Source organism: Chanodichthys erythropterus, chromosome 8 (assembly GCF_024489055.1).
Source record: "Chanodichthys erythropterus isolate Z2021 chromosome 8, ASM2448905v1, whole genome shotgun sequence".
NCBI classification, from domain to species: domain Eukaryota; kingdom Metazoa; phylum Chordata; class Actinopteri; order Cypriniformes; family Xenocyprididae; genus Chanodichthys; species Chanodichthys erythropterus.
This window is the reverse complement of record NC_090228.1, coordinates 4,051,983-4,079,544: the sequence shown is the minus strand read 5'-3', so window position 1 is coordinate 4,079,544 and position 27,562 is coordinate 4,051,983. Positions and strand designations below refer to the sequence as shown.

Genomic DNA, 27,562 nt, shown 5'->3' with positions numbered 1-27,562 from the left:
CTGCCATGCTGAACATGTCCCCTTCCTCTCAATGATCAATAATTCGCTGTCAAATACGTCACAATGTGGCTCTTCATAGATGTAGAGAAGAAAACTCAGTGTTCTTTCTGTTCCTCAATGTGAATAATAGCACTTTGTTTGGTTGCATCACAACAGCACTCTCTAAAGGCCATACATGTCTTGTTTTGATTGACTGGTTGTTTTATTTCTGTCTTTTCTTTATGTATTTTACATCCATCTAATAAGCTACACAAGATGTATGCACAAGGCTGTTTAAAAGAAATTCTGTAGTTTTTTTTTTTTTTTTTTTTTTTAATCAAAATGAACTCATGAGAAGCTGTATTGTGGTGACTCCATACTCCCAGATGTTAAATAAAAAACAAAAACAAAATATTAACGTTCATTATGGCAGGTTTTAACTAATTTTAAAGTCAAAATTAGTACATTCTAAGAGAATTACGGTCAGGTTTTTCAATGAAAAAACATTCATAATAATGTACTCTTTATTTGTTTTGTTTTTTATTAATCACCAGAATATAAAAAAATTCGTACAAACATATACAACTCACAACAAATATATGAAAACACATAAATAAACAAAAAACATATGGATCTATGTAGGAGAAAACAATTTATGCCAGGGGTAAAATTACAACGTTTAAGTAAAGAAATTAAGGTAACAAGTCTTTTTTTGCTTTAAATTTTGTCTAAAGTAGTGGCTCACATGATGTGCACTCGAATGCAATAGTAGCACCTGCATTTTCGTGGTCAAGCACGGTGTGGGCGTGGCTCGCCGGCCGCAGGCGTTACGTCAGCATCCAATCAGAGCGGCGGGGCCGGATATAATTCTGAACGTGGAATCCAGCAGCGTCCGTTCCAGTGTGACAGCGTATTTCTGTGCGGCGAACAGATCCACAGACTGACAGATGCAGCAAACCGACGACATGGAGGTACCTTTACTTAATGATTCTAACTGTAACAGACAGAAGTCTCTGGCTCAAGAGAGAGATGGGTTCAGCCATCAGCAGAAGGATTCGGAGGTAATCCGAGCGCACTGACAGTTTGCAGGGGTAGAGGGGTGTGTGTGTGTGTGTGTGTGTGTAAGGTGGCTTGTTGCTGGGGCTTTTAAATGCCTCGAGTTGTTATTTTAGAAACATGCATGGTGCTAAAAATACCTTAGGAATTTGATCCGTTGTGCCTGGCTGATGGTTTTATAGTGGATATACATGCGTTTCACGTGCATGCCTTTGAAGAGGAAATATGAAGGGTGCATTTGTTTTAATTCCCACTTCTTTCACTGTATGTATGCGCATATAAAATGCTGAGCGTGTTTTAATTTGGCTCTTCATCTACATGTGTATAAGTCACATTAACCCATCACTGTCAGTGGCTCAAATTCCAATGCATTACGATATTATATTCAAAACTAGTTCTTTTATAAGCTTTACCGATATTAGCCCAATATTATAGAATATTTATTGTGATATTGGGCTTTAAGGGGGTTAATAGACTTTGGAGTTGAATTTATTTATATACAATCTGCTGGTGAATTATTTAATTTCATTACATTTATTTAAAAGAGGAAGAGTTCTATCCATCCATCCAACCAACCATCCATCCTGCTTATCAATTTGTCCATCCACCCATCCATCCACCCATCCATCCATCCATCCATCCAGAGGTCTAGCTTATCAGTTTGTCCATCCATCCATCTTATCAGTTTGTCCTTCCATCCATCCATCCATCCATCCATCCATCCATCCATCCATCCATCCATCCATCCATCCATCCATCCATCCATCTGTCTGTCTCATCCATCCATCCATCCATCCATCCATCCATCCATCCAGAGGTCTAGCTTATCAGTTTGTCCATCCATCCATCTTATCAGTTTGTCCTTCCATCCATCCATCCATCCATCCATCCATCCATCCGTCTGTCTCATCCATCCATCCATCCAGAGGTCTAGCTTATCAGTTTATCCATCCATCCATCCATCCATCCATCCGTCTGTCTCATCCATCCGTCTGTCTCATCCATCCATCCATCCATCCATCCATCCATCCATCCATCCATCCATCCATCCATCCATCCATCCATCCATCCATCCATCCATCCATCCATCCAGAGGTCTAGCTTATCAGTTTATCCATCCATCCATCCATCCAGAGGTCTAGCTTATCAGTTTATCCATCCATCCATCCATCCATCCGTCTGTCTCATCCATCCATCCATCCATCCATCCATCTTATCAGTTTGTCCTTCCATCCATCCGTCTCATCCATCCATCCAGAGGTCTAGCTTATCAGTTTATCCATCCATCCATCCATCCATCCATCCATCCATCCATCCATCCGTCTGTCTCATCTATCCATCCATCCATCCATCCATCCAATCAATTTGTCTATCCATCCAGAGGTCTAGATTATCAGTTTGTCCGTCCGTCCATCCATCCATCCATCCGTCCATCCATCCATCCATCCGTCCATCCATCCGTCCATCCATCCATCCAATTTGACTATCCATCCAGAGGTCAGTCCGTCCGTCCGTCCGTCCATCCATCCATCCATCCATCCATCCATCCATCCATCCATTCAGGGGTCTAGCTTATCAGTTTGTCTGTCCGTCCATCCGTCCATCCATCCATCCATCCATCCATCCATCCATCCATCCATCCATCCATCATCCATCCATCCATCCATCCATCCATCCAATTTGTCTATCCATTCAGGGGTCTAGCTTATCAGTTTGTCTGTCCGTCCGTCCGTCCGTCCATCCATCCATCCATCCACCCAATCAAAAATTAAAGCAAGCAAATGCATATTTGAGTGTCTTTTTGGCACTGTGCATGGCATATTCAGTCTTCAAGGACAGTAACATATTGTGCTGGAATATGTCCAGAATAGTGAAGTTATGGTAATGAATTCCTCGACCGTGATCGTTGAGCATATTGAATGTTGTTGAGTTTGTTTGTTTTTTTTTAGAGGAATTAGAGCGTGTTTTCCTCCTGCAGCAGAAATTTTCTAGGACAGTGGCGGGGAGGCGTATTGAATGTACACAAAAAGTCTTAAAATGATGTGCATGGCTGGAGCTTATGACACGGAGTGAAACTCAAAGGTCAAATATGTGAGTGATCTGTCATTAAACCAGAATATACTGGATGTGAAACTCTTTACTTGGTCTTATGGTATGTTCAAGCCAATATTAGTGATGAATTATTGTATCTGGCTGCATTAAATGAATTATGAATATTAAAAGATGAATACTGACTGTCATCTTTTGGTCTTTGGTCCAGTAGGTTAATGCTGGCACAGGGAACCACATTATGCAGCCACGTTTTGAGATTATTCCAGTTTGTTTTGCGTGCATCTCTTGTTCAGTTTCTCCGTGTTATAGTTCGGTTGGGCTTCGATTTAGCTGCACTTTGGGCTTTAGATTTGATGTTATAAAATATATATAAATATAATTTTAACCCTGTAAACCCTGATATGAAATAAGATATTAATTTTTTTTTTAAATATAAAAAATCTGATTATAATATATAACAAAATGCAAAAAAAAAAAACTAAGATTGTGTTTTTTTTTGTTTTTTTGTTTTTTACTGAGTATCATATTTGATATATCAGATGATATTGATACTACTATATATAAGATGATATTTAAATGCTTAGTTTTATGATGATTGAGAGATGAACAAATGTTCCTCAAAAGACTGATGTATGATATTTGATACTCACGTTTCTGAGTAATCAGCATTATGATTCACAACATAAATGTGTATTTTGTTTACGGGATGTTGTTCTAGTTTATAAGTATCCACAGTTTGCCTTTGTCAGATATTTTGGCCCTTGACATACCGTTTTCTCTGAAACCATCAGTGTCTGGCATTGATTCAGACGTGAGTGTTCTGCATCTGGGAGTATAACCTTTAGGGAAGGTGTCGGTAACATTGTCAAAAGGAAAGCCCATCTCTCTCTCTCTCTCGCTCACACACAGCTCTCCGTTAGAGCCTTTCACCATGAGTATCAATGCCATCTGCTCCTGAGGACCAAAATAAAATGCTCCTGACTGAGCCGCACATGTCTATGACTTGGCAGAGAAAGAGAGAAGAGGGTAAACATGACAAATCTTTAGCTCTGTGTACACAACTGCACATGAATTATGCATAATGTATGTGCATTATGATGATAATGTGTATTTATATTCTTCTCACATCCAGTATATTTTTGCCCATAATCTATTATACATTTAAAGTAAAATTTCTAATCACGGTAACACTTTACAATTACTAGTTAACATTAGTTAACATGAACTAATAATGAACCACTTTTACAGCATTTATTAATCTTAGTTAATGTTCATTTCAAAATGTACTAATACATTATTAAAATCAAGAGTTGTATTTGTTAACATTAGTTAATGCACTGTGAACTAACAATGAACTGCTATATTTTTATTAACTAACATCAACAAAGATTAACAAATACAGTAACAAATGTATTGCTCATGGTTATTTCATGTTTATTAATACATATACTATACATAAATAATGTTAACAAACGAGCCCTACTGTAAAGTGTTACCCCAATCACTAATTTACACAGATGAAAAACAATTATTTTTTTATATTAGTTTTCATGGTAATTTTTGTCATTTTGTTATAAGCTTTTGTCATTTTATTTATTTTTAAAAAAAATATTGATATTTAAGTTTAATTTATTCTTGTTAATTTAAGTTAAATTTTTAGTCATTTTATTTTTTATTTTTTTAAATATTGCTATTTAGCTTTAATTTAGTCATGTTAATTTTAGTTTAAATTTTTTTTTTTGTCATTTCATTGTGTGATTTTTGTCATTTTATTCACTTTTGTCAGTTTTTTTTTATTATTATTTTTTAAATTGCTATTTAGGTTTTATTTATTTTTATTTGTTTTCGTTAGCTTTAGTTTTTATTTATTTCCATTTAATAATTTTAGGGCTTCAACTTAAGCTTATTTAAGTTTATTGCAAAGGCAACACTTCTTATGTTCATTTAGTTTAAAAATATCAACCGATATTTTTATTTTATTTTATTTTATTTTTTCAATTCACAGAAATATTTTTATTAGTTTTAGTTTAAGTTAATAGTAATAATAACCCTGATGGGGACTTATTTTAAGTTTCCTCGATTGGCCCCTTCCTGTAAAGTTTTGTATTTTCCGCTTATAGTTGTCAAAGGAAAGCATACTGTAAAAGTACTGTATGAGAAATTAGAAAGAGGTCAACGATCACTTTGAAAAAGGTACAGAGTTCAAGACCTGAGAACAGAGTCCACCAATATCAAGAGCTTGTTCAATATCATTGTGAAGAGCGGTACATAACGCTGGCGGGTACGGGTGGGTGGCAAAAGAGGCCATTACTCAAAAGAAAGCATATGAAAGCAAATTTGAGGTTTGCTAAAAGCATTATAGTGAGTGACCCAGTTGTGATGTTTTTTTTGAGGTCAGATGCTTCTATATTAGAGCTTCAGAGTGATATTTATGGGACAAGTCTAACATAAACATAACACCATGCAATGATGCAATTAAGAATAGATGGTGCAAAATTCAGGGATGAATTGTTGTATCTCGCTGTATTAATATTAAATTATGAATATCGACTGCCATCTTTTGGATTTTGGTCCAGTGGGTCAAAGAGGGGCATGCAGCTCATTCAGTTGCTCCTTGTTATGGTTTAGTTGGGCTTTTGATTCAGTTGCACTTTGGGCTTTAGATTTAATGCAAGAGAATATGGAACTCCTCCTCAAGGAGCAAAAAAACATCAGTTTTATTCCGAAGTCCAAACTGAAGAAAAAAATGCAATTTACTGCAAGAAAACTGCATTCTAAAACATAAAGATTGGGAAAAAGTCCAGCAGAACAATGAGCCCAAATTAGCTGCAACAAGGCGAATGTCCCGCAGAAGCACTTTATCTTTAAATGGATAAGAATAAGCACTTAGAGGAACTGATGGGTGAAAGAAGACACTTTATCTTCAAAATGCTCCTTACGTTATTTATCATTCAACTGAGAGCAGAGCATGTTCCCCAGATGTTAATTGGACTGCAATTAAATCGAAATGCCTCGGAGGACCTGACACTTCTTCATTGAGACAGACTGTGGTGGAAAATCCTGGAAATCCATGTTTGGCTCAGGATTTTAGAGGCTGTTTAGTGACATTAGTATACAATAAATCAGCACTGATAGGGTAAGTTTCATTTACTGGGTAGAGTGAATGCTCTCTGATAGTTTGAAACCATTAAAACTGTTTTTGAGTGTGAATGATCACAGTTTAGTGGCTCTCTGAGAAAGTTAAATTTTTTTTTTTCTTGAGATGCTCTTTGTCATGAGGGTCAAAAGCAGCAGACGGATCCAGCAAGATGAGTACTTATGATTTGGATGCTGTTCTCGAGAGCAGGACAGTTTTGGTTGAGGGACTGCTTCAGAAGCTGCTTTTGCTGTCCAGGAGTTGGCTAAAAGACACATGGCTACTTGATCAAAAGTGCACTCTTGTGCACGACAGTCAGCGGTCATTTATACAGGAAACATCCTTTTAGGTGGACACACACTGGAAAACCCTGCAGTTGTACCTCGTTATCATGACGCACTGTGTAGATTCATGCACTAAAAATGTGTACATTCGTTATGGCAAAGTGTATCTGTTTGAATGTGAAGCAAGACAGAATTGGGACATGCTGCATGTCATGACATTCTTGATACCCTATTAAAAACATAGGGAAATCTATTGGGGAAAAAATAGTTGTTGCCAGAACTTTACCGTAAACAAAATATGGTTGCAACATTTTAGGTTTTATGGATTGAACTTAAATTTGCAGTGTATCATTAACTGATACAATGTTAATTTTCCAACCTATTGAAGTACTAAAATCTGTTTTGTACCTTTATAATACACTAGTTATGTTTCCATCCACTCATTTTTATTCACATTTTGGGATATCGCATATAAAAATGCTGGATGGAAACACCAAGATGTGCATAAATTCTAAAAATGCGAATAAAAAAAACGTATGTGTTTAATTGAGGTGGATAAAGTTTTTATGTGATAAGAAGACATGCACAAAAACTACCATGGAAACATAATTACTGAATAAAACTCACGTGCCTCAACATAATTACTGAATAAAACTCACGTGTATCAACTGTAATTGGATTGTAACTGGACTAACCAGCGAGCCAATCGCATTGCGAAGCCTCTCAAATGTCTCTCAAATGTTCATTCTGAAATGCCTGAGTCAAAGTCTGTCATCAAAATAATTAAGTTTAATTTCCTCCCAGAAGGGTCACACATGATTGCATTCATAAACATCAGGCACCCGAACGCAAGATAACACAGCAGTGTTTATTGCATATCATCTGTTTGCTTTGAAGCACAAGTAATTTATAGTGTAGAGAACAGTTACAAACTCACAGCTGTACACAGTATTGTCCCAAAAAGCAAGTACAGATGCAAACTTAGAAAATCCACCAAAATAGTATAGCATCCTCTTTATCATTTGAGATGCATTAATCCTAATGTCACTTCTATTTTAGGATAGTATGTGAATTGAGATGCAGCATGTGTAGCTTTAATTGAGACTTTTCACTTACTGTAGTATGATGTGGTGCTTCTTCATATTTAGATCTTTGTGTCTTCTGAGCACCTGTGTGGTACTGTGCTGATGGAAACACTCACTGTCAGTGTGTATGTGTGAGCATGTGTACATATCCTTGACATTTCCCAATCTGTAGTTGTTGAAGTACTAAAGAAGTGTGTCCTGGCTGAATTTGCATAACTACAAGGAAAAGCACGTGCTGATGAAATAGTGGAAAGACCTGAAATGCAGTTGGTAGGTGCTCCAGGATGTTGGACATATGACACTTTCTGCTGTTGCAGTGCAGTTATTGTTTGCTTCTGGTCCGCAGGGGTCCATGGAGTCCCCCAACCTGGAGTTTGAATATGGGGACACAGACGGCTTCACTGCTGAGCTCTCAGGTCAGTCACAAACACAAACAATCAAATTCGGGTGATCTGATCTTTTAAAAGAATGTATTTAAATAACATGGAAGCAGCACAAGAACTGTTTTAGATCTTGCAAGAGTTAAAACATTGCTTTAATATTGAAATAGAATATATAAATATAAATATATATATTAATAATAATAATTTTAAATAGAATATATATATATATATATATATATATATATATATATAATATAATGAATGTTTAAAGTTGCACCTTTAAACAGTGACTATGGCAACATGCCTATAAATGTTTAATGAATTTATTTTACAATGTCTTTTTTGTCTCTCGTACAGAGCTGTACAGCTACACAGAGGAACCAGAGTTCAGTCTAAACAGGGATTATTTTGAGGAAGACTTCAAGAATCATGGTAATGTAGCCAGTGTTATATTACAGCTAAAAGACTCATTCATGTTTCTGTAGTGCACTGCAAAAAATATATCTAATATAAAATATAATATTTTCTTAATTTTTTTTTTTTTTTATTATTATTTCATGACACAAATATCCAAACATTTTTAAAACTGAATGAATTTACTTAAGAAACAAATTGCACAACACTCTAATATGGAAGCTTGTGACTTTTTATCTAATTTGTTTCTCAAGTAAATTCAATCAAATTACCTTTTTTAATCATGTTTTTTCTCACAATTCCAAGTTTATAACTTTTTTCTCGGAATTGCAAGTATATATCTCGCAGTTTTTTATAGCACAATTCAGACTTTTTTTCTCACAATAACTTTTAGTTTTATGACTTTTTTCTCAGATATAAAATCTCAATTATGAAATTATTACAGAAATGTATGGAAAACTTCATAAAATTGTTTTTCCTAAACCTGTTGAGTTTTGTGCTTGAATTGCATTGATAAGAGTGAGAATGTTCTTCTCTGTGCCAGTTAAATAAAATTGTAAAAAAAAAAAATCACTTTTTTTTTTCTTGAACACTGTTCATAACTTTTTAAAACCTGTTGCATAAAAATGTAGATTGGCCTAATTTAATACCGAAAAGTAAGACCGAATTTCATTTGACTAACTGCTAGTGGGTCATACTAAATCTCAAGACACTGTCTTAACATAATGGTTATGTTTATGCAACTGGCTGATGTCCTGAAACAGAGAGATGGCATAATATTTCCACCTGTGTCTGAGAGCGTCAGAAAAGTTCCACAGTTCTCTTTCTGTGAGAAAAGGAGAACTTTAATGAATGTTTATGTAGTGACAATGTGTGTTTGTGTGTGTGTGTGTGTGTGTGTGTGTAGCCTCAGGCTTTACCCTGCCTGCTGTGTGCACAATCTCACCTCACCAGACCTCTCGCTCTCTGTCTCTCTCTGTGTTTGCCGTGGCACTGCAGTCTCTACTCAATGGAAAAAAGCCAAGTGCCTGGATCACCCACATCACGTTAGCTTTTGTGTGTTTGTGTGCGCTGTATGACTGTGTTGATTGTAAAGCAACTGCATGCCATGTGTTGATCGAGTCGTTTACAAGACAGATTCATACAGTACAAATATCTCAACATTCTTAAAGGAACAGTTCACCCAAAAATGAAATTATCCCATGATTTACTCACCCCCAAGCCATCCTAGGTGTATTTGATTATCTTCTTTCAGACAAATACAATCGGAGATATACTTGATAATGGTATTGAAGTGGGCGTGAGATTTTGAAGCCCAAAAAAGCGCATCCATCTATCATAAAAGTAATCCATATGACTCCAGGAGGTTATAGGCCTTCTAAAGCATATCCATATTTAAGCTTCCAGGTTGACTGTACGCATCAATTTACGGTGGATGAGTAACCCCTGACCTGAAACATGGCACATTGATGAATGCAGAAGTGCAGAGGATAGAGCAAAACCAAACACCGGTCATGAATTAAGTCTAATTCAATTTTTCAATTTTCTTCTCAAGTAAATGTGTCTTGATTCAAGAATGTTTAGATATTTGCACTGATATTTTGCAGTGTGAGAAACGTATGCAAGCAAACATTTGCGTAATATATTTCCATCAGAATTCAACTGTAAATCTTTCAGTGTCAGATGAACAACCTCAGTGAATTAATTTTACACGACACTGAAGACTCGACAGCAGAAATCTGCTACACAAACTCTCTAATAAACATATGGCAAATGTTTTACTAAGCGCATTTTCAAACCAGTAATTTGCATTCATAAGTCACCCTCTTGTACAGTATATGTGGATGAATAACATTTATGACTGAAAGAGAAGAGAGGTCAGTGCCGCCCCTCTCACGCATGTTTGAGCAACACAAATCCTGACTAATCTTTCTCACATGTGAGAAATGAACCAGAATGGGAGGTGTTAGAAGAAAGACAGAAATGATCAACATGGATGTGATTGTTCTGTCCTCTGCTCTCAGTGAAGGGTCGGAGGTGGATGGAGTTGAGTTTGGAGGAGCAGAGGGCGTATGTCATGAGGCTGCTGGACGCTCTGGAGGTCACCGATCGGGACAAGAGGCTCAAAGTGGCCCGGGCCATCCTCTATTTGGCCCAAGGTATGAATATAGCACATGAAACCACAATGCAATGGGTGTAACTATAGAACATATCATATATCGCACCCAAATCAAAAGTAAGATTTGAAACTATATCAATTTTAGGATCATTAAGGCCATGGTGAAATTCTTTTCCGTTCTTCGCTTGGGGGTAAAAAGAAGTTTGAAATACGTGACCAGGAAATAAAAAATAAAAGCTAATTCAATAATATTATTAAAACTATAATAAAACTAAAATGAAAATTATACTGATGAGAATTTGGGCTTAAACGTGCTCAACTGGCATGACAAAATTTAAATTATACTTTACACTCTTAAAAATAAAGTTAAATAATGATATTTGTCATAGAAGAACCACTTTTGGTTCCACAAAGAACCTTTCAGTCAACATTTCTTAAAAGAACCATTTTCTTAGTGTGAAGAACATCTTTTTGTGCAGTGGAAAGGTTCTATGGATGTTAAAGGTTCTTTATGGAACCATAGATGCCAATATAGAACCTTTATTTTTAAAAGTGTAAGCTAAAATGATTTCTTTTCTTTTTTTTTTCTTTGTTCGCTTCTGTGTGTGTATTAAGGCGTGTTTGACGAGTGCGACACGGAGACAGACGTCCTCTACTGGTCTCGACACAACGTCTTCCTCCTCTACGACATGGGCATCTTCACGGCTCTGCTGGAGCTCCTCAGCATGGAGATAGAGTGAGTGTCTTCATTTCCCAAAATGCCTCAGTCTCTCTGTGGAGAACTGTGACTGAGGGCAGACCATCTGCTGCAGGCAGGGACAGACGGATAAGTGCTGAAATATTGAAAGAGACCGAGACAGGGAGTGAAGTGTTTAACAGTGCTTCTATTTTTATTCTCTTTCTCATGAGGGAGCAGGTTAGAAACGGCCCAGTCATGACTGTGTGTGTGTGAATCAGTGTTTAAGGGGTTGTGTATTTCTGCAGATCTCTTGGGTGCTGTACTAATGAGCCATACGCCTTTTCCTTTTCTGTTTCTTAATGCCCACTGTGTACAGTAGAAGCTGCCCGGGCAGCACTGCGAGCCACTTCTCTATTTCTCTAATTACCCACATTACTTCCATGTTAATGGATCTTTCTATTCCATTCAGAGAGTGATGTCAGTGATATCAGATATCTCTCTTAGTATTGCACATACTGTACAACCACCCAGAACACCCTAAAAACAACCCAAAAATGAATGCGCAAAGAACACATTAGTAACCATTCATTATACCTCAGTATTATGGTGGCAACTTGTGCATTTAAAAAAATGTGAAAACCTATCATATTTTCTGGAAAATAAGTTGTACCTGATTAAAAAATCACATCCGGTCAAAATTGATTTGTTGAGGGGGAAAAAAATTATAAACTGAAAACCTAAATAAAATATATTTTAGTGAAATATATTTTTAGTGAAACTAAAACTATATGGGAAATTCATTATACAAATAAACTTGGGCACAAATCCAAACGTGTGTGCTTTGTGTATGATTTAGAGGCAAATTAAAAAAATTGTAACACATTGTAAATCCTCATTTTTATTAAAAAAATTAACATACACAAAACATTTTAGAAAACATTTTCAAAATATAATATAATATAATATAATATAATATAATATAATATAATATAATATAATATAATATAATATAATATAATATAATATAATATAATATAATATAATATAATATAATATAATATAATATAATATAATATAATATAATATAATCAGTGTTGGTATTGTTAACTAAAACTATTAAAAATATATATGAAATAAAGCTAAATAAAATAAAATCTAAATATTAGATGTAAAATTATAAAATTATAAATGTTGCCTTTGCAACTAACTTAAAATAAGCTTAAGTGCTGAAATGACAAAAAATTAACCATAAAAGTAATTAAAAATTAATTAAAGCTAAATAAAAAAAACTAATACAAATGACAAAAGCACATAATAAAATTACTAAAACTTAATTTAAAAACTAAAAGCTATTAATAATTCAAAATAGAATATACAAATAGAATATAAAAGAATACAAATAATACTAAAATAACACAAATTAATATATAATATAATTATATACACATTTCAGCTGATAAACTGCGACTTATAATGTTTCATATATTAAATGCTAACTACCATGTTTCATAATATATTTCAAGTTCATCATATTCTTAATGTAAGCACCAAATTAAGATCAAAAAGGTGTATCTTTTGTTTATCCTTCTCATACCTGTTATCATCTCTCGTCTTTATTTCCTGCACCACCGCCCTCTTTCTCTCAGTTTCCTCCTCTCTTGTGTTCAGAGAGCCTCAGAGTGGTCCGTCTCTGATCTCGGCTTCAAAGACAGCCTGGCCACCATGCTTCTCCTCTTTCAAGCCCCTGTCTGGGGGATTTAATGTCTTTTTACCATTGTCCCATCAGCCCACACAGCAGAACTGCGCTCCGGGAGACCGTACCGCTGCCTCTTCTCTAGTTTACGATGCCATAATTTGCACAATTAGCCCTCCAGCTTCTCTGAGCATCGATTCATATTTGGCCAAGCACAACATATTCAAATGATCAAGGTTGACAGCTTGTCAGGTGCAATAAGCTAGTGTTTGTGCTGCAGAATGAATGCAAGACATTAGACCGTATGCCGTTTGCCTCTCAAAAACTCATTTATATTGTATTTTGTGGCGTAATAAAACGATCGCCTGCTTGTAATGAGTCTTTTGATGCAGTTATGTAAGGATGTCTGTAGAGTGCTATTTTGATTTAGCATTACTCCCTTTTCCTCCAGTAATAACCAGGCGTGCAGCACCGCGGTGAGAAAACCAGCCATTTCGCTGGCAGACAGCACTGAACTCAGGTAAGATGTCTTCTGGGAATGAATCATTTTCTTCTTTCACAGACATTCATACACTCTCTCACAACATGATTTCTCTTCCTCCAAACCACTATCTACTTCTCAGATTTACTTCAAAGTCTTTCTGACGGCAGCCTCATATGCCTTCATGTTTTTGAGTGCTTTGCACCGATGCTCACTATATCTGCTCGCTCCAAGCAAACATAATTGAGACCTGAATGTTGTTTTCCTATAAGGAGTAAAGCTGCTGCATTAGCTGATTATAGAAGGAAATACTTACCTTTGGTCACAATAAACAAAGACTCTCTCTCACTAATACACCCAATCACCCAGATTGAAAGTAAAGGCATTTGCATTATGTTCTGAAGGGTTCTTCTGAGCATCATGTATCTGATGGTTGAGACCATTCGTGTGGAAATGGAGGGTGACGGGCCTGAGAGGAAGGCAGCCAGACAGGCCTTCAAAACAGAGTTGGGTGAGAAAGACTGTCAGAGAACTGTGTGTCTTACAGATATACAGAATACAGTGTGTGTGTGTGATCGCAGTGATTGGCTGTTGACCTTCTCTATGGTGCAGTAATTAACCTCCCTCCTCCTCTCAGGTTCTCCCCTTTATAACGGAGAGCCCTTTGCCCTCCTCCTCTTCACCATGGTAACCAAGTTCTGCAGCATGAATGCGCCCCATTTCCCCATGAAGAAAGTGCTGCTCTTGCTCTGGAAGACCATACTGGTCAGTCTCAATATACACACAACAGAATTACTATAGAATATGTTCCAATTTAGATTAATACTTTGATTCTATTCTGTTCCAAAGTTCTATTCTATTCTATTCTATTCTATTCTATTCTATTCTTCACATAAGCACTGCTTATTCTATGCTATTCTGTTAAGCTGTTACATTCTATTTTATTAAATTTCACTTATAGATTACTTCTACAGTTCTATTCTCTTATGTTCTATTCCACGCATTAATCACTGCTTATTCTATGCTATTCTGTTATGCTGTGCTGTTGTGTTCTGTTTTATCCAATTTCACTCATAGATTACCTATTCTATTCTATTCCACACATTAATCACTGCTTATTCTGTTATTTTGTTTTGCTATGCTGTTCTGTTCTATTCTATTCTATTATATCCCTCACATTAATCACTACTTATTCTGTTATTCTTTTATGCTAAGTTACATTCTATTTTATTCCATTTCACTTATAGATTACTTCTATTCTATTCTATTCTATTCTATTCTATTCTATTCCTCACATTAATCACTGCTTATTCTATGTTATTCTGTTATGCTAAGTTACATTCTATTTTATTCCATTTCACTTATAGATTACTTCTATTCTATTCTATTCTATTCTATTCTATTCCTCACATTAATCACTGCTTATTCTATGTTATTCTGTTATGCTAAGTTACATTCTATTTTATTCCATTTCACTTATAGATTAATTCTATTCTTTCTATTTCACACATTAACCACTGCTTATTCTAGGCTATTCCATTTTATTCCATTTCACTTATAGATTACCTATTCTATTCTATTCTATTCTATTCTATTCTATTCTATTCTATTCTATTCTATTCTATTCTATTCTATTCTATTCCATACAATTCTGTTATATTACATTATATACACTACCATTAAAAAGGTTTGGGTCAATAAGTATTTTTAAGATATTAATAACTTCAGCAAGGTAGCATTTAAATAAATAAATTCTGTTTCTATTAAGTGTATCAGTTTCCACAAAAAAAAGCAGTACAACTGTTTTCAACACTGATAATAATAATAATTAATGTTTCTTTATTCAAATCAGCATATTAGAATGATTTCTGAAGGATCATGTGACACTGAAGACTGGAGTAATGATGCTGAAAATTCAGATTTGCGTCACAGGATTAAATGACATTTTAAAATACATTCAAATAGAAAACAGCTTTTTTTTACCGTATTTTGGTCAAATAAATATTTTTGGTCAAATGCCTTGGTGAGCACAAGAGACGTCTTTCAGAAATATAAAAACATTTTACTGACCCCAATCATTTGAATGGTAGTGTATATTCAATTTTATTCTGCATGGATTGATAAATGACTAAATTTTGTTCTATTTTATTTCATTATGCTACATTTCATTTCATAGATTACAGCTAATTCTATTATATTCTACCAGATAGAAAGAACTTTATGGATTTTTTGTCTATCATGAACTCTTTCATGTCTAAATCAAGTTGATAACAGACCAGCTTGTGTCGCTATAGTCCACTGATGTCTGTGTGTCTGTGTGTTGGCGTGCACCTCAGTTCACACTGGGAGGTTTCGAGGAGTTGCAGGAGATGAAGGTGAGAATGAGAGAGCAGCTGAAGCTGCCGCCACTCCCTGAGGACAGCATTAAGGTGGTGCGAAACATGCGGGCCGCTTCCCCTCCAGCCTCGGCCATGGAGCTCATCGAGCAGCAGCAGCAGCAGAAGAGAGGACGCAGGAGCCGCAGGGTACGAGAAGCACAAGACAAACACGCAGCTTTCAAAGCAGGTGCACTAGCAGAGACCATGTGAGGAAGAAGTACATTCACTGTGCCAGCATGAGTTGAGCTCACTACACGCAACCACTCATAAACCTATACAACCAGTATGTGAAATACAAAACACACACACACACACACACACACACACAAAATTGGATCTAATGCTAGTTTATACTAATATGATGGACCACCCAGCCTACAAAACTTACACAACTTTTAACATAAACTCACTAAAGGAACTACATGCTGTGTTTCACCACACTACTGCCCTTAAAGACACTCTAACATTGCAACAGTGATGTCACAATGAGAGTGAAATTAAGCAGTGCACCGATTGGCTGCTCTGCCTGCAAAACTTTCTGGACCAATCACAGCAGGTTTCACACTGCAAAAAAATGATTTTCTTATTTTTCCAGTACAAACATATAAGCATTTTTTAAGGCAAGATACATTTACTGTAGAAACAAAACTACATTAAGATATTAAAGGGATAGTTCACCCAAAAATGAAAATTATCCCATAATTTACTCACCCTCAAGCCATCCTAGGTGTATATGACTTTCTTCTTTCAGCCAAACACAACTGGAGTTATATTAAAAAATATCCTGGCTCTTCCAAGCTATAATGGGAGTGAATAGTAACCGAGATTTTGAAGCCCAAAAAGGCGCATCCATCAATCATAAAAGTAATCCATACAGCTCCAGTTAATAAAAGCCTTCTGATGAGAAACAATGCGTTTATATCCATATTTACAACTTCATAAACTAGAATAAACTAGAGCTAAACTTTATAAACTAGAGTTGTATCATTTACTTTTATGATGGATGGATGTGCTTTTTTGGGCTTCAAATCTCCTCTCTTCAAAATCTTTTCACTCGCATTATAAAGCTTGGAAGAGCCAGAATATTTTTTTAATATAACACTGATTGTGTTCATCTGAAAGAAGATAGTCAGTCATATACACTTAGGATAATCATATACACCAGTAAATTATGGGATAATTTTCACTTTTGGGTAAACTAACCCTTTAAGTCTTGTAATTATATATATATTTTTTTTTGCTTGAAAAATGTTTTAGCTTAAAACAAGAAAAAAAAAAAGATAATCTTGTTTTTCCCTTTGAATTAAGTTTTTTTTTTTTTTTTTTCTGACCCCACAGGCAGATATTTTTTCTTTCTTTTTTAAGTATAAACTCAATCAATTTTTCAAATCTTCTGTCATTTTGCTTCACAAGTAAATGCGTCTTGATTTAAGAATGTTTAGATTTTCATACTGGAAAACAAGACAAAAATACTGAGTAAGAAAACCTCTTTTTTGCAGTGCAGAGTTTTTGCTTTTCCTCTGTCTCCCTCTCTACTCCTCTCTGCCCTTTTCTCTCTGGGTTTTGGTTTTCCTGTTGGCTCATTCCCGTCTCTTCCTTGTGTCCCTACAGAGTGCCTTTGTTGATAGCTTGGAAGGAGACAGTCCATATGCCAAGAAACAGGTCTTTACCCCAAAAACCCTTTTGTGCATTCTCTTTGTTGTGGGCTGGCCTTGCACTCTTCCACCTCTCTTTTCCTTCACAGCAATTTGTTTTTCTTTTAAAACTTGATTTGGGGAAGGGAAGGGTTCTGAGAGATACAGCTGACCATGGCTACCAGACATTAGCAAGACTCTCTCTCCTCCTCCTATCTTTCCATTTGCACATCTTTCCACATGTTCTCAGTCAATGAGATCCACATAGACACACTAGCTAGCAGAATGGCTTCTTCTCATAGGCAACCAATCACAGCTGAGTCACCTTTGCTCATGGCCTCAGCACCGCCCACAGACACACTCATACATTGACTGCACTGGAACAAAGGATGACGCTCCACTAATGCACCTCATGCCTGATGCTTGCTCTGAATCTTGCCATTCATCCGTTTGCACAACACTAGAGATGTAAAGAACTTGTTTTTTGTGCCTTTGTTGAACTGAATCTGCACAGGAATGTTGAAAAAGGAGTTGCAGTGTTGTATCTGAAATGTACGAGTTCCCAATATTGCGTCAACGATTCAAAGTTTTTGTGATGCTTATGATTTGCAGGTTTATGGAATGGTAAGTTTCAGCAATAAGCAATGGATGGGGAATGTAATCTGAAGGATAATCAATGGAAAATTACCACAAGTAATTTTGGGTGAACCTGATGTGAGTCTCGTTCAGCGTGAACATTTGAAATGGGTTGTTTCAGTCTGGACCGTTAAAACATTTTTAATTTGATTTTAAAATGATAGCTAACGGATTTAGAGCCATAACACACCAAGCCAATGGTCGGCCGTTGGTGAGTGTCTGAGACATCTGAGTGCAGCATTTTGGTCCAAACACAGCCGACACAAGGCAACTACCCAATCGCAAGTTTTTGGCGTCCACTTGGTGTGTTACGGCCTTTAAAAGTTTGAAATGAGACTCAATATCAGGGTCCAAAGTAATATGCACATCTGCGAGTTGATATTAAACTGTTTCTTCATCTCTTGCAGCCCCTGGTCAAGCAGGACAGCCTGGACACATACAACGAACGGGACCCTTTCAAGAACGACGATGCCCGGGATGAGGAAGATGACCCAGAGGATGTGGACAGTGGCATCGAGGGAGAGGTCGACCCTCTCGACAGAGACGTCATCATCCAACCGCCGCCGCCGCCACCACCGCTGCGGCCCCCGACTGAGAGGGTGTCCTTCCCCAAGGGCCTGCCCTGGGCTCCCAAAGTCAGGTAGCGTACAAGATCTTTTCTTCAAATGTGACTCTACAGGATGGCCAGAATGACCTTGAGCTCAGCTTTTGTCGCTGGTTTCAAAACACAGACCACTCTGAATATTACCTGCTATTAATTTTCACTTAAATGTAATGCTTTAACAGTTGGTGACATATGCTTGGAAAAACTCCTGAGATTCACAAAGCTTATGCCAGCAACATACCTCACATTTGAATAGGCCTACTTGAATTCATGATTGGTTGACTGCCAAATTAAAACATTAAACAGAACGATAAACCGATAAATGGTCATTTCAAATAAGCATTTCTGTTCAGAACAATTAAACTTGATTTCGTTTTTATGTTCCTGTTAAAACTGTTCCAGGTTTTTGTTTTCATTCCTTGAACCAATTCAGAGCTCTGCATAAACTACACTATATTCACTATAACAGTGTGTTTTCAGAAATCTATTAATTTGCAATGAGTTCAAGTAGACATTAACTACCATTCAAAAATTAGTAAGGGGTTAATATGTTTTTGAAAGAAGTCTCACCAATGGTATATTTATTTGATAAAATGATTTTGTTCTCTTGAACACATGGAATGGAAACACTGCTTTATTCACACATTTTTTTATGCCATATTCCAAATTCGCAACTTTGGATGGAAACATAGCTACTGTGAACAGTAATATTCCGAAATATTTGTGCAATTTAAAATAACTGTTCTGTATTTAAATATATATAAATTGTAATTTTTTTTCCTGTGATCAAAGCTGAATTTTCAGCATCCTTACTCCAGTGATATGCTCCAGAAATATTTCTTATTGTTACTGTTGAAAACAGTTGTGCTGCTTCATATTTTTGTGGAAACTGATACATTTTTTCAGGTTTCTTTGAATAGAAAGTTAAAAAGATCAGCATTTATTAAAAATGGAACTCTTATATATGTCACTATTGGTCAATTTTAAAAAAAATCTTTCTGACAGCAAACTTTTTGAACGATAGTGTATCTGATGCTCCATACTGTATCTGTAGTGACTCGTCTGAACTGCTTAGAAAAATCTACTACAGCTCCTGTGCTAGAAACACAGGCTGCAGTATGTCTGGCATAAATAATGCAGATTTTTGGACAGAGACAGATGAACAGGGAGAAACGTAGAGGAAGAAAAAGAGATGAATCAGCAGTGAAAGCTGTGACAGTCACAATTGATCATACCCTCTTGATTATTTGAAGAGTCATGCAGTACAGTGTTTACCTGTGAATCGTAACACTGCCGAGCTGTGCTGCCGCATGCAGATGAGAACGAGAGGGTGGTGGAGGGGAGTTGCAGCAGTTTAAAGAGGTTAGCGAGCATAGAGGCAATGACAGCCCGGAAGGGACGCCATTACATTGCTGTGTTTGATAAACTAAGAAAAAGCTGTTTATAGCCAAACCAACTCCTCATGTAGTCCATTCCCTTCTTCCTTCCACAGAGAGAAAGACATCGAGCACTTTCTGGAGACCAGCAGAAATAAATTTATCGGCTTCACCTTGGGAAGGTGAGTCTTTGATCAGTTCACCCGGGCTGAAGCTCTGCCACATGCTATGATAAATGATAATAAAGGTCACCTTCATTGTCATTAAATCAATATACTCTGCCATTTCTGGTTTACACTTGTTCTTTCTGATGTTATTTTAGTGACATTGACACTCTGGTTGGGTTACCCCGGCCCATACACGAGAGTGTAAAGACTCTGAAACAGGTGAGCATGGAAACATTTTTGTTTTCTAGTATTCATCTAGACAGGATTAAAGGGGACCTATTATGACTTTTTTTGAAAAATGTAGTGTAATGTTGATGTTTGAGCATGAAAAAGGTCTGCAAAGTTACAAAGCACAAAGTCCTTCCAGCAGGAGTTATTCTCAACATCAGTGTGACGGTTTCTGAACTCCCTGAAACGCCTCCATTGTAGTCTTGAGTTTTCTTCCATCACAATATTCCTCATTTAAATAGTTCCCGCCCAAGGAATATGCAATATAAAGAGCGGGGCCTGGTTGAGTTAGTTAGTAGAATGTTGAAACTCGCTCTTATGGTAAGGGGGCGGGACATTTCCCAAACATGCTCGAAGCGCTTGACCAATCACAACACACTGGTCCAGCCGACCAATCAGAGCACATTGTGCTTCTCAGAAGGTTTTTTGAAAAATCAAGCATGAAAACACTTTTGAGAAAAGGTATAATAGGTTCTCTTTAACAAAAATGGTTTGAACATTACTATATGCATGAAAACCAAATGCTTAAACATAATTTCTCTTGCTTCAGATGTTTGCCCTTTTATTGATACTTTAAAAGTGGATTATATCTGTCGGGTTTACCAGCTGTTCTGCCGCAGATATGCATTGACATGAATCCAGTGGTCTAATGCATGCTCTATTGGGGCTCTTTCAGCCAATCACTGTTTAGATATCCATCCTCGGTCACCATGGCAATTCTCTCTCACTGATCCCTTTCTCTCTCAAGCACAAGTATGTCTCCATAGCGGAGGTCCAGATCAAGAGAGAGGACGAGCTGCAGCAGTGCCCCATGACTTTGGTAAGTGACTCGAGTTCATTGTTCTTTTGCATTTATTACTGGTCCATTAAGCTGTCAATCAGAATTGGCTCTTTTGATTGGATAGGGGGAGGAGGAGGTGGAAGAAACGCCTGCAGAGATTCTATATTTGGGAATGTTGCCCAGTCTCTCACAGTATGTTGTAAGTTTCCCTTACACTTCATCTTTCTTACAGAATTTTACACACTCAGATTCTTGTGAATATAGCTAATGCTTTCCAGCAGAATATGTGAGTGAAACAATATTTTACAGTTCTATCTCTCTTTAAGGGGAGATGCTACAGACAAAAATATTGTTTGTTTTTTTCATGCACTGGTCAATTTTGAAAATTTGGGCAGACTAGTGGAAAGAAAACATCCAAAATCCACTTTTAAGTGTTTATTTTATTGCACTTTATTTGTTTGCATCTTTAGATTTCAATTAAAATCTTTTGAAGGCTGTTTTCTCAAAATGAGTCAGAAATCTCCATTTACACAAAGCAAACTTTCCAGTTTTATTTCTTTCTATATTCTGAAGGTTTATTATTTTTTCTGATTTATGGAGTGATTTATAAAGAGAATTCCCCTCTATAAAAACTCTAATATGTCAGTTTGACTCTAATATGTCAATAAAATGAAACAAATTTTGAACCCGGCTTTATCCAATGTTCAGATTTCTGTTCTGGAAATGGATACAAATTAGTGCATATTTAATTAGATGAGAGCTCATTTGCATAATGAAACATAACATTTTAGAAACGTGCTAAATGCATGCCACTATTCAGAGAAAGCAGGTAGGCGTGTTGCACTAATGTTAGTCTCTTTGTAGATTGCTCTTTTGAAGCTGCTACTGGCTGCAGCTCCAACCTCCAAAGCAAAGACCGATTCTATCAACATCCTAGCCGACGTTCTGCCGGAGGAGATGCCGTAAGTCTACGCAAACACGCGTACAGCAGAGACTCTGCGTTTGATCTGTGCATGTGTAAAATGGTGCATGAACAGATCAGTGCGGTTTGTTTTAGACGCACAGCAAACATTTGCCGTGTTTGTGTTGGAAACAGAATCACCGTCCTCCAGAGCATGAAGCTGGGCATTGATGTGAACAGACACAAGGAGATTATCGTCAAAGCGATTTCAGCTCTCCTGCTACTGCTGCTCAAACACTTCAAACTCAACCACATATACCAGGTCAGACTCTTTCCTCTCTCTCTCTCTCTCTTTATGTGCCATTCCTTTCTCTGCTTGTGTCTATCTGATCTCTTGTACTTGACTGACCCTGCATTCTGCAGATAGGCTCGCTGTCAAAGCACCATTCATCTCAATACAACAACGAGACAAGTACTTTAAACTAAAAAAGATACTTTAAATGCATCAATAAGAAAGACAAATCTGTCATATTTCAAACTAAAGAGAGTGGGCTCGACCAGTAAAACCCACTCGGATGCTGAGAAACCTGAGAATTTCTCTCCTCATCCATCATATGATTTTAAAATATTAGCTGGGTACAAGAACAAAGTGTCTTGCCAGCACAGTTCAGACTAATCCCGTATGATGAGCGTGACAAATTCTGAAAAATGAACGTGGGTGTTTTTAAGTGTCGCCCTCTATTGGTGGAGAATGAAAGCGGTTATATAGCACTGCAGTGGGAAGAATTTTATAACACACTTATTTTGTCATGTCAGTTTACCCTTTCTCACTCTCGACTTGAAGGATCACATCTTCATACAGCACTGAATAATCAGTTACTAAAAGCATCTTCCTTCTTTTCCTTCTCAGTTACTCAATCACTCATTTGCTCAGACTAAACAACAAGAACGACCGTCAGCTTTGCTGATCTGCTGACATATCCCGCTGAGCTGATGTACAGTTAATTCTGGGTAGCTCTTTGACAAAGTTTGCCCATTAAAATGTAAAGCCGTGATAAACGAAGAACAACTGGAGACAAATCACTCTTTAGTGTGCATCTCAGTCTCAGATGAATGTGTTACAAATGAAAGCCTAATGAAAGCTCCTGCTCATTTGAGAACGAGGGAAGTTGGTAGTTAATTATAGATATTAATAACTAAGCTGACTTCCTCTCTATGTAACACTCTGGATTTAAATGGCCATTCCTTCTTATTTTAAAATGTAGTGTTGTTCATATGCTGAAGATTTTTATGAAGTACATTATTATGTACTGAATGTTTTCTTCCCGTCCCGGACAGTTTGAATATGTGGCTCAGCACCTGGTGTTTGCCAACTGCATCCCACTCATCCTCAAATTCTTCAACCAGAACATTATGTCTTACATCAGTGCCAAAAACAGGTAGCCATTTAGATCTGTTCTCGTTCAAACCATCTCCTGTGTCTGAATTTTATTTTAACATATTGTGTTTTCTGATACCAGCATTTGTGCCCTGGATTTCCCACATTGTGTGGTTCATGAAATGCCTGAACTCACAGCTGAAAGCCTGGTAATTATACAAAACACAGCTTTTTTTAATTACTTAAACTCCAGATAATATTTTATAGGTGACTAAAAAGATAAAAAATGTCATTTTTGAATGTTGTTAAGACGGTGAATGTGTGTCTGTGTGTGTAAACAGGAAGCTGGTGACAGTAATCAGTTTTGTTGGCGAAATCTCTTCTCCTGCATCAACCTACTGAGGATCCTAAACAAAATCACCAAGTGGAAACACTCGAGAACTATGGTGAAACAGAAAATATTCATTTTAAAGATTATAAGAGCATTCCCCCAGTCTCACAGACAAGGCTTAAGCTGGTCCCAGACGAAAATGCATGTTTGAGCTGTTTTAATTGAAAGCATCTTGCATTTTTTCTAGTCAACGTTTATAAAAGCTACTTAAATGCTCTAATAATTGAGCTAAGTCCTGTGGTCTCCTAATCCTGGCTTAGGCTAAGCCCTGTTTGTGAAACTAGGCCATTTTCTAATGCATATCTATGTTTTGTGTACAATGTACATTTGTTTGTTTTGTGTCTCTTACCTTTAAAGATGCTCGTGGTGTTCAAGTCTGCTCCCATCCTGAAGAGGGCGCTCAAAGTCAAGCAGGCCATGATGCAGCTGTATGTTCTCAAACTCCTCAAGATCCAGACCAAGTATCTGGGGCGACAGTGGAGAAAGAGTAACATGAAAACTATGTCCGCCATCTACCAGAAAGTCAGACATCGGCTCAATGACGACTGGGCGTACGGGAACGGTAAAAATCAGTTTTTTTTATGGGTGATGGAGCAGAGCAGGGCCACTGAGCAAGACACTTAACTTCAGAGAGAAAGACTGTACAAAGCAAAATCCCCAGAATTAAATCAACTGTATTTAGAGAGGGACCATATGTACTCTAAGCAGTGTAAAAGGAACACTTCAGTGATTCTGCTTGTTAACAGCAGGTGTTCATCACTAATGCTCAATCATCATTTAATTAATCGCTTAATTATCCTTTTTTTTTTTAACTCTGCTTCAGTGTTACTTCATGGCCTCCGAAGGTTTGGGGTCTGAATGGGGTCATATGTAATACATACTGTGTATCATAGCTCTCTTAAATTTCTTTCTCTCCTGCCAGATATCGACGCTCGGCCGTGGGACTTCCAGGCGGAGGAGTGTGCACTGCGTGAGAGCATCGAGAAATTCAACACGCGACGTTACGATAAGAGTCAGAACAGCGAGTTTACACCAGTGGACAATTGCCTCCAAAGCGTTTTAGGTCAGCGTGTCGACCTGCCCGAAGACTTCCATTACAGCTACGAGATGTGGCTTGAAAGAGAGGTGTTCTCCCAACCTATTCAGTGGGAGGGTCTGCTACAGGCCCAGTGATCCTACTTTAATGATTATAGGACTTTTGTTTCTTATTAAACCGACACGATTACTGTGGACTCACGATCGACATATAAATACTCAAAGCACTGAGGGTCAGCCATTCCTGTTCTGTAATGAATTCTTGTAAATAGAGATCTATATGTGAATATGGAATGGTGCTATATATAAATTTATATACACAATACACACACACACACATATATGTATATGTGTGGATATATGGAATGAAAGAATATCTTTTCCAATAATTAAAGCACACTTTATGTATAATAACCGCACAACTACAGTATTCTAACGTATATACTATTCTGAAATGATCAATATTTATTTATATGGTCACTCACTGTGTCTAACTGTGGAAATGTTTAATCTTTATGTAAATATGAGCACTTCATGAGTTTGTGAGGAACCAGCTGATCTGAGACAGGGTCCCTCTTTTTAAAAGCGGTTGTGTACCGTCATTCAGAGTTTGTGTGTTAAAACTCCATTGGTTGTTTCTTTATCTCTGTGGCTTCGCGTGTTAAACAGGAGGGCGTCTGGAGAAAGCAGTGAGTCACCTCTTTTTGTCCCCATGTAGCACTACTGCACATCACACAAAGACCCCTGAGCAGCACAATACACACATTCAAAGTGTCCTTGGTGACTTTACCGTCACCCACACTAGACCTGTTACTCACTAAATGGTGCTGGTTTTTAAGGCTTTGTTTTATCTCCTTGTTAATTGTCACATTCTCTTCTGACAAGTTCTTGAGAAGCACAATAAGAAACATCTGTGCTCTCTCCATCACAACAGCGTTATATACGGCACCTCACTGTTCATCATGTTTATGTTACAGGGTTTGTCTTGCATATCATTTCTTATTTTTTATATTCTCATTGTTTTGTACTAAATTAAGGTGCTGTGTAAATGAAACTACCTATGATGATCCATGCCAAATACAGCTCTACCACATGTTTTTATATGTACACTGATTTGTTGTACTTGTACAGACTGCACTGTTGGTGAATGTGGCAAATCGATGTAAGAGTCTTTAATAAATTATAAAGAGAGTTAATAATCATTACCTTGAGTAACAGATCTCATTGTGGGCATTTATTGTTTTTTTTGTGATAAAACTAGATTCATAAAAACTGTACAGACTTTGAGGGAGAGAGTATGAACATATTAAACAACCGTGACATATGATGCCAAGACATTTAAAATACAAATTTGTGTCCTTTAACCATCGACTCTGAGTACCAGTTCAGTGTTTCTTGTAATACTGCTGTCTGATACACTTGTTGACCACAAGAGGGGGCCAGTTATCACCGGTTTTTCACAGATAGACATTGGCTGTAATGATGGTCATCTGCTCATGGAAAGGTAATGCATATAATGCTTTACTGTGCTGAACATGTAGGTTCCTATCATTTTCTTTTTGAAGGGCCTCCCATTTGAAAAGCAAATGATGGGAACTTAAACGGGTGGTGAAGGGACGGGGGTTGAACATATTTATATACAATTTATTTTTTTCTGTTGTGTCTAAAAGCATAACCACTGCCGGAAGCTCCAGTGGGAGGCCCATAGACTGTAAAAAAGGGGAGGCCACACTGGTATCCCCCTCCTTTGGGTATGCTGTTCACACTAACACCACCACAGTATGGATTGAACCAACAATCTCTGATCCTGTAAGGCAGCGCCTGTGCGCCACAAGTCTCTTATCGGAACACATGAAGGAACTTGTCTTTCACTGTTATCCTGAGAGTTTCCAATAGAGAAGTTAAAGTGAGGTTTGTACGGAGCCCGTACCGGGTCATGACATGAAGGAAAAAAGTAGAAGGCTAAATCGTGCGCAGTGCGCACGATTTACTATTTCGTTCCTTCGATTTACATGATTTATAAATCGAGAGAAGGAAATAGTAAATCGCGCGGGTAATAAAACGGGGTTTATCAAGTGCTTTGTGTTAAATGATGAATAACTTCACACTCATTTGAAATTGAACTATGACACTATATCACTATTAATACATGACTAGTTTCTAAATGTCGTTCGAGTTACAATTATTATTTTTACAATTAAAATTATTTTTTTAAATTAATTATTTATTGATATAATTAAAATTTATTAAAATCCTGTGGTGATTTTTGTGAATTACACCTCTGCAAATTTAGTCTAATTAATTTATGATTTTCGCCCTCCTGTGGTGATTTTTGTGAATTACACCTCTGCAAATTGAGTCTAATGAACATGAGTTTCGTGGTGATGTGGTGATTCGCCCTCTTGTGGTGATTTTTGTGAATTACACCTCTGTAAATTGAGTCTAATTAATTTAAGATTTTTGCCCTCCTGTGGTGATTTTTGTGAATTACAGCACTGCAAAACTTAGGCTCAGGCTTTGTAAAAGATGGTCACTTTCTGCTTCTGCTTCATGATTAAAAGACTCAAATGTGATCTCGCCACTATAACAAGTAGAATGGTAGAAGGTAAAGTGCAGTTTTTCATCCGCTCCACTAGGCGGCAGAAGCAGGTTTCAGCTTCAGTCTGACACTTTGGCTGCTTGACAACATGAC

The 27,562-nt window shown here is 37.0% G+C and overlaps 1 protein-coding gene across 4 annotated transcripts; it reads left to right on the top strand.

Moving 5' to 3' along the window:
- The first annotated feature begins 566 nt into the window (after positions 1-566).
- On the top strand, positions 567-26,056 carry strip2 (striatin interacting protein 2). Of its 4 annotated transcripts, none has more exons than XM_067390834.1 (22): positions 567-1,040; positions 7,939-8,008; positions 8,333-8,407; positions 10,414-10,548; positions 11,124-11,244; positions 13,332-13,400; positions 13,766-13,872; positions 13,999-14,126; positions 15,698-15,886; positions 17,351-17,401; positions 18,417-18,649; positions 20,106-20,171; positions 20,312-20,375; positions 21,133-21,204; positions 21,290-21,364; positions 22,030-22,127; positions 22,262-22,388; positions 23,405-23,505; positions 23,587-23,653; positions 23,786-23,890; positions 24,193-24,397; positions 24,758-26,056. In XM_067390834.1, the coding sequence occupies exons 1-22, from the start codon at positions 927-929 to the stop codon at positions 25,006-25,008; spliced, it is 2,523 nt and encodes an 840-aa protein (XP_067246935.1). In that variant the 5' UTR covers positions 567-926; the 3' UTR covers positions 25,009-26,056. The 4 variants fall into 4 exon arrangements, with proteins under 4 accessions (XP_067246935.1, XP_067246936.1, XP_067246937.1 ...); XM_067390836.1 differs by having other exon boundaries at positions 569-950; XM_067390837.1 differs by having other exon boundaries at positions 570-950; positions 10,419-10,548.
- Positions 26,057-27,562: the final 1,506 nt, after the last annotated feature.

Excerpts from the sequence above, each read along its gene's own strand:
- strip2 (XM_067390834.1), top strand. The coding sequence starts at position 927 with ATGCAGCAAACCGACGACATGGAGGTACCTTTACTTAATGATTCTAAC. Across the intron at positions 21,365-22,029 it reads CCAGTCTCTCACAGTATGTT|ATTGCTCTTTTGAAGCTGCT; the intron begins GTAAGTTTCCCT and ends GTCTCTTTGTAG. Across the intron at positions 23,891-24,192 it reads GGAAACACTCGAGAACTATG|ATGCTCGTGGTGTTCAAGTC; the intron begins GTGAAACAGAAA and ends TTACCTTTAAAG.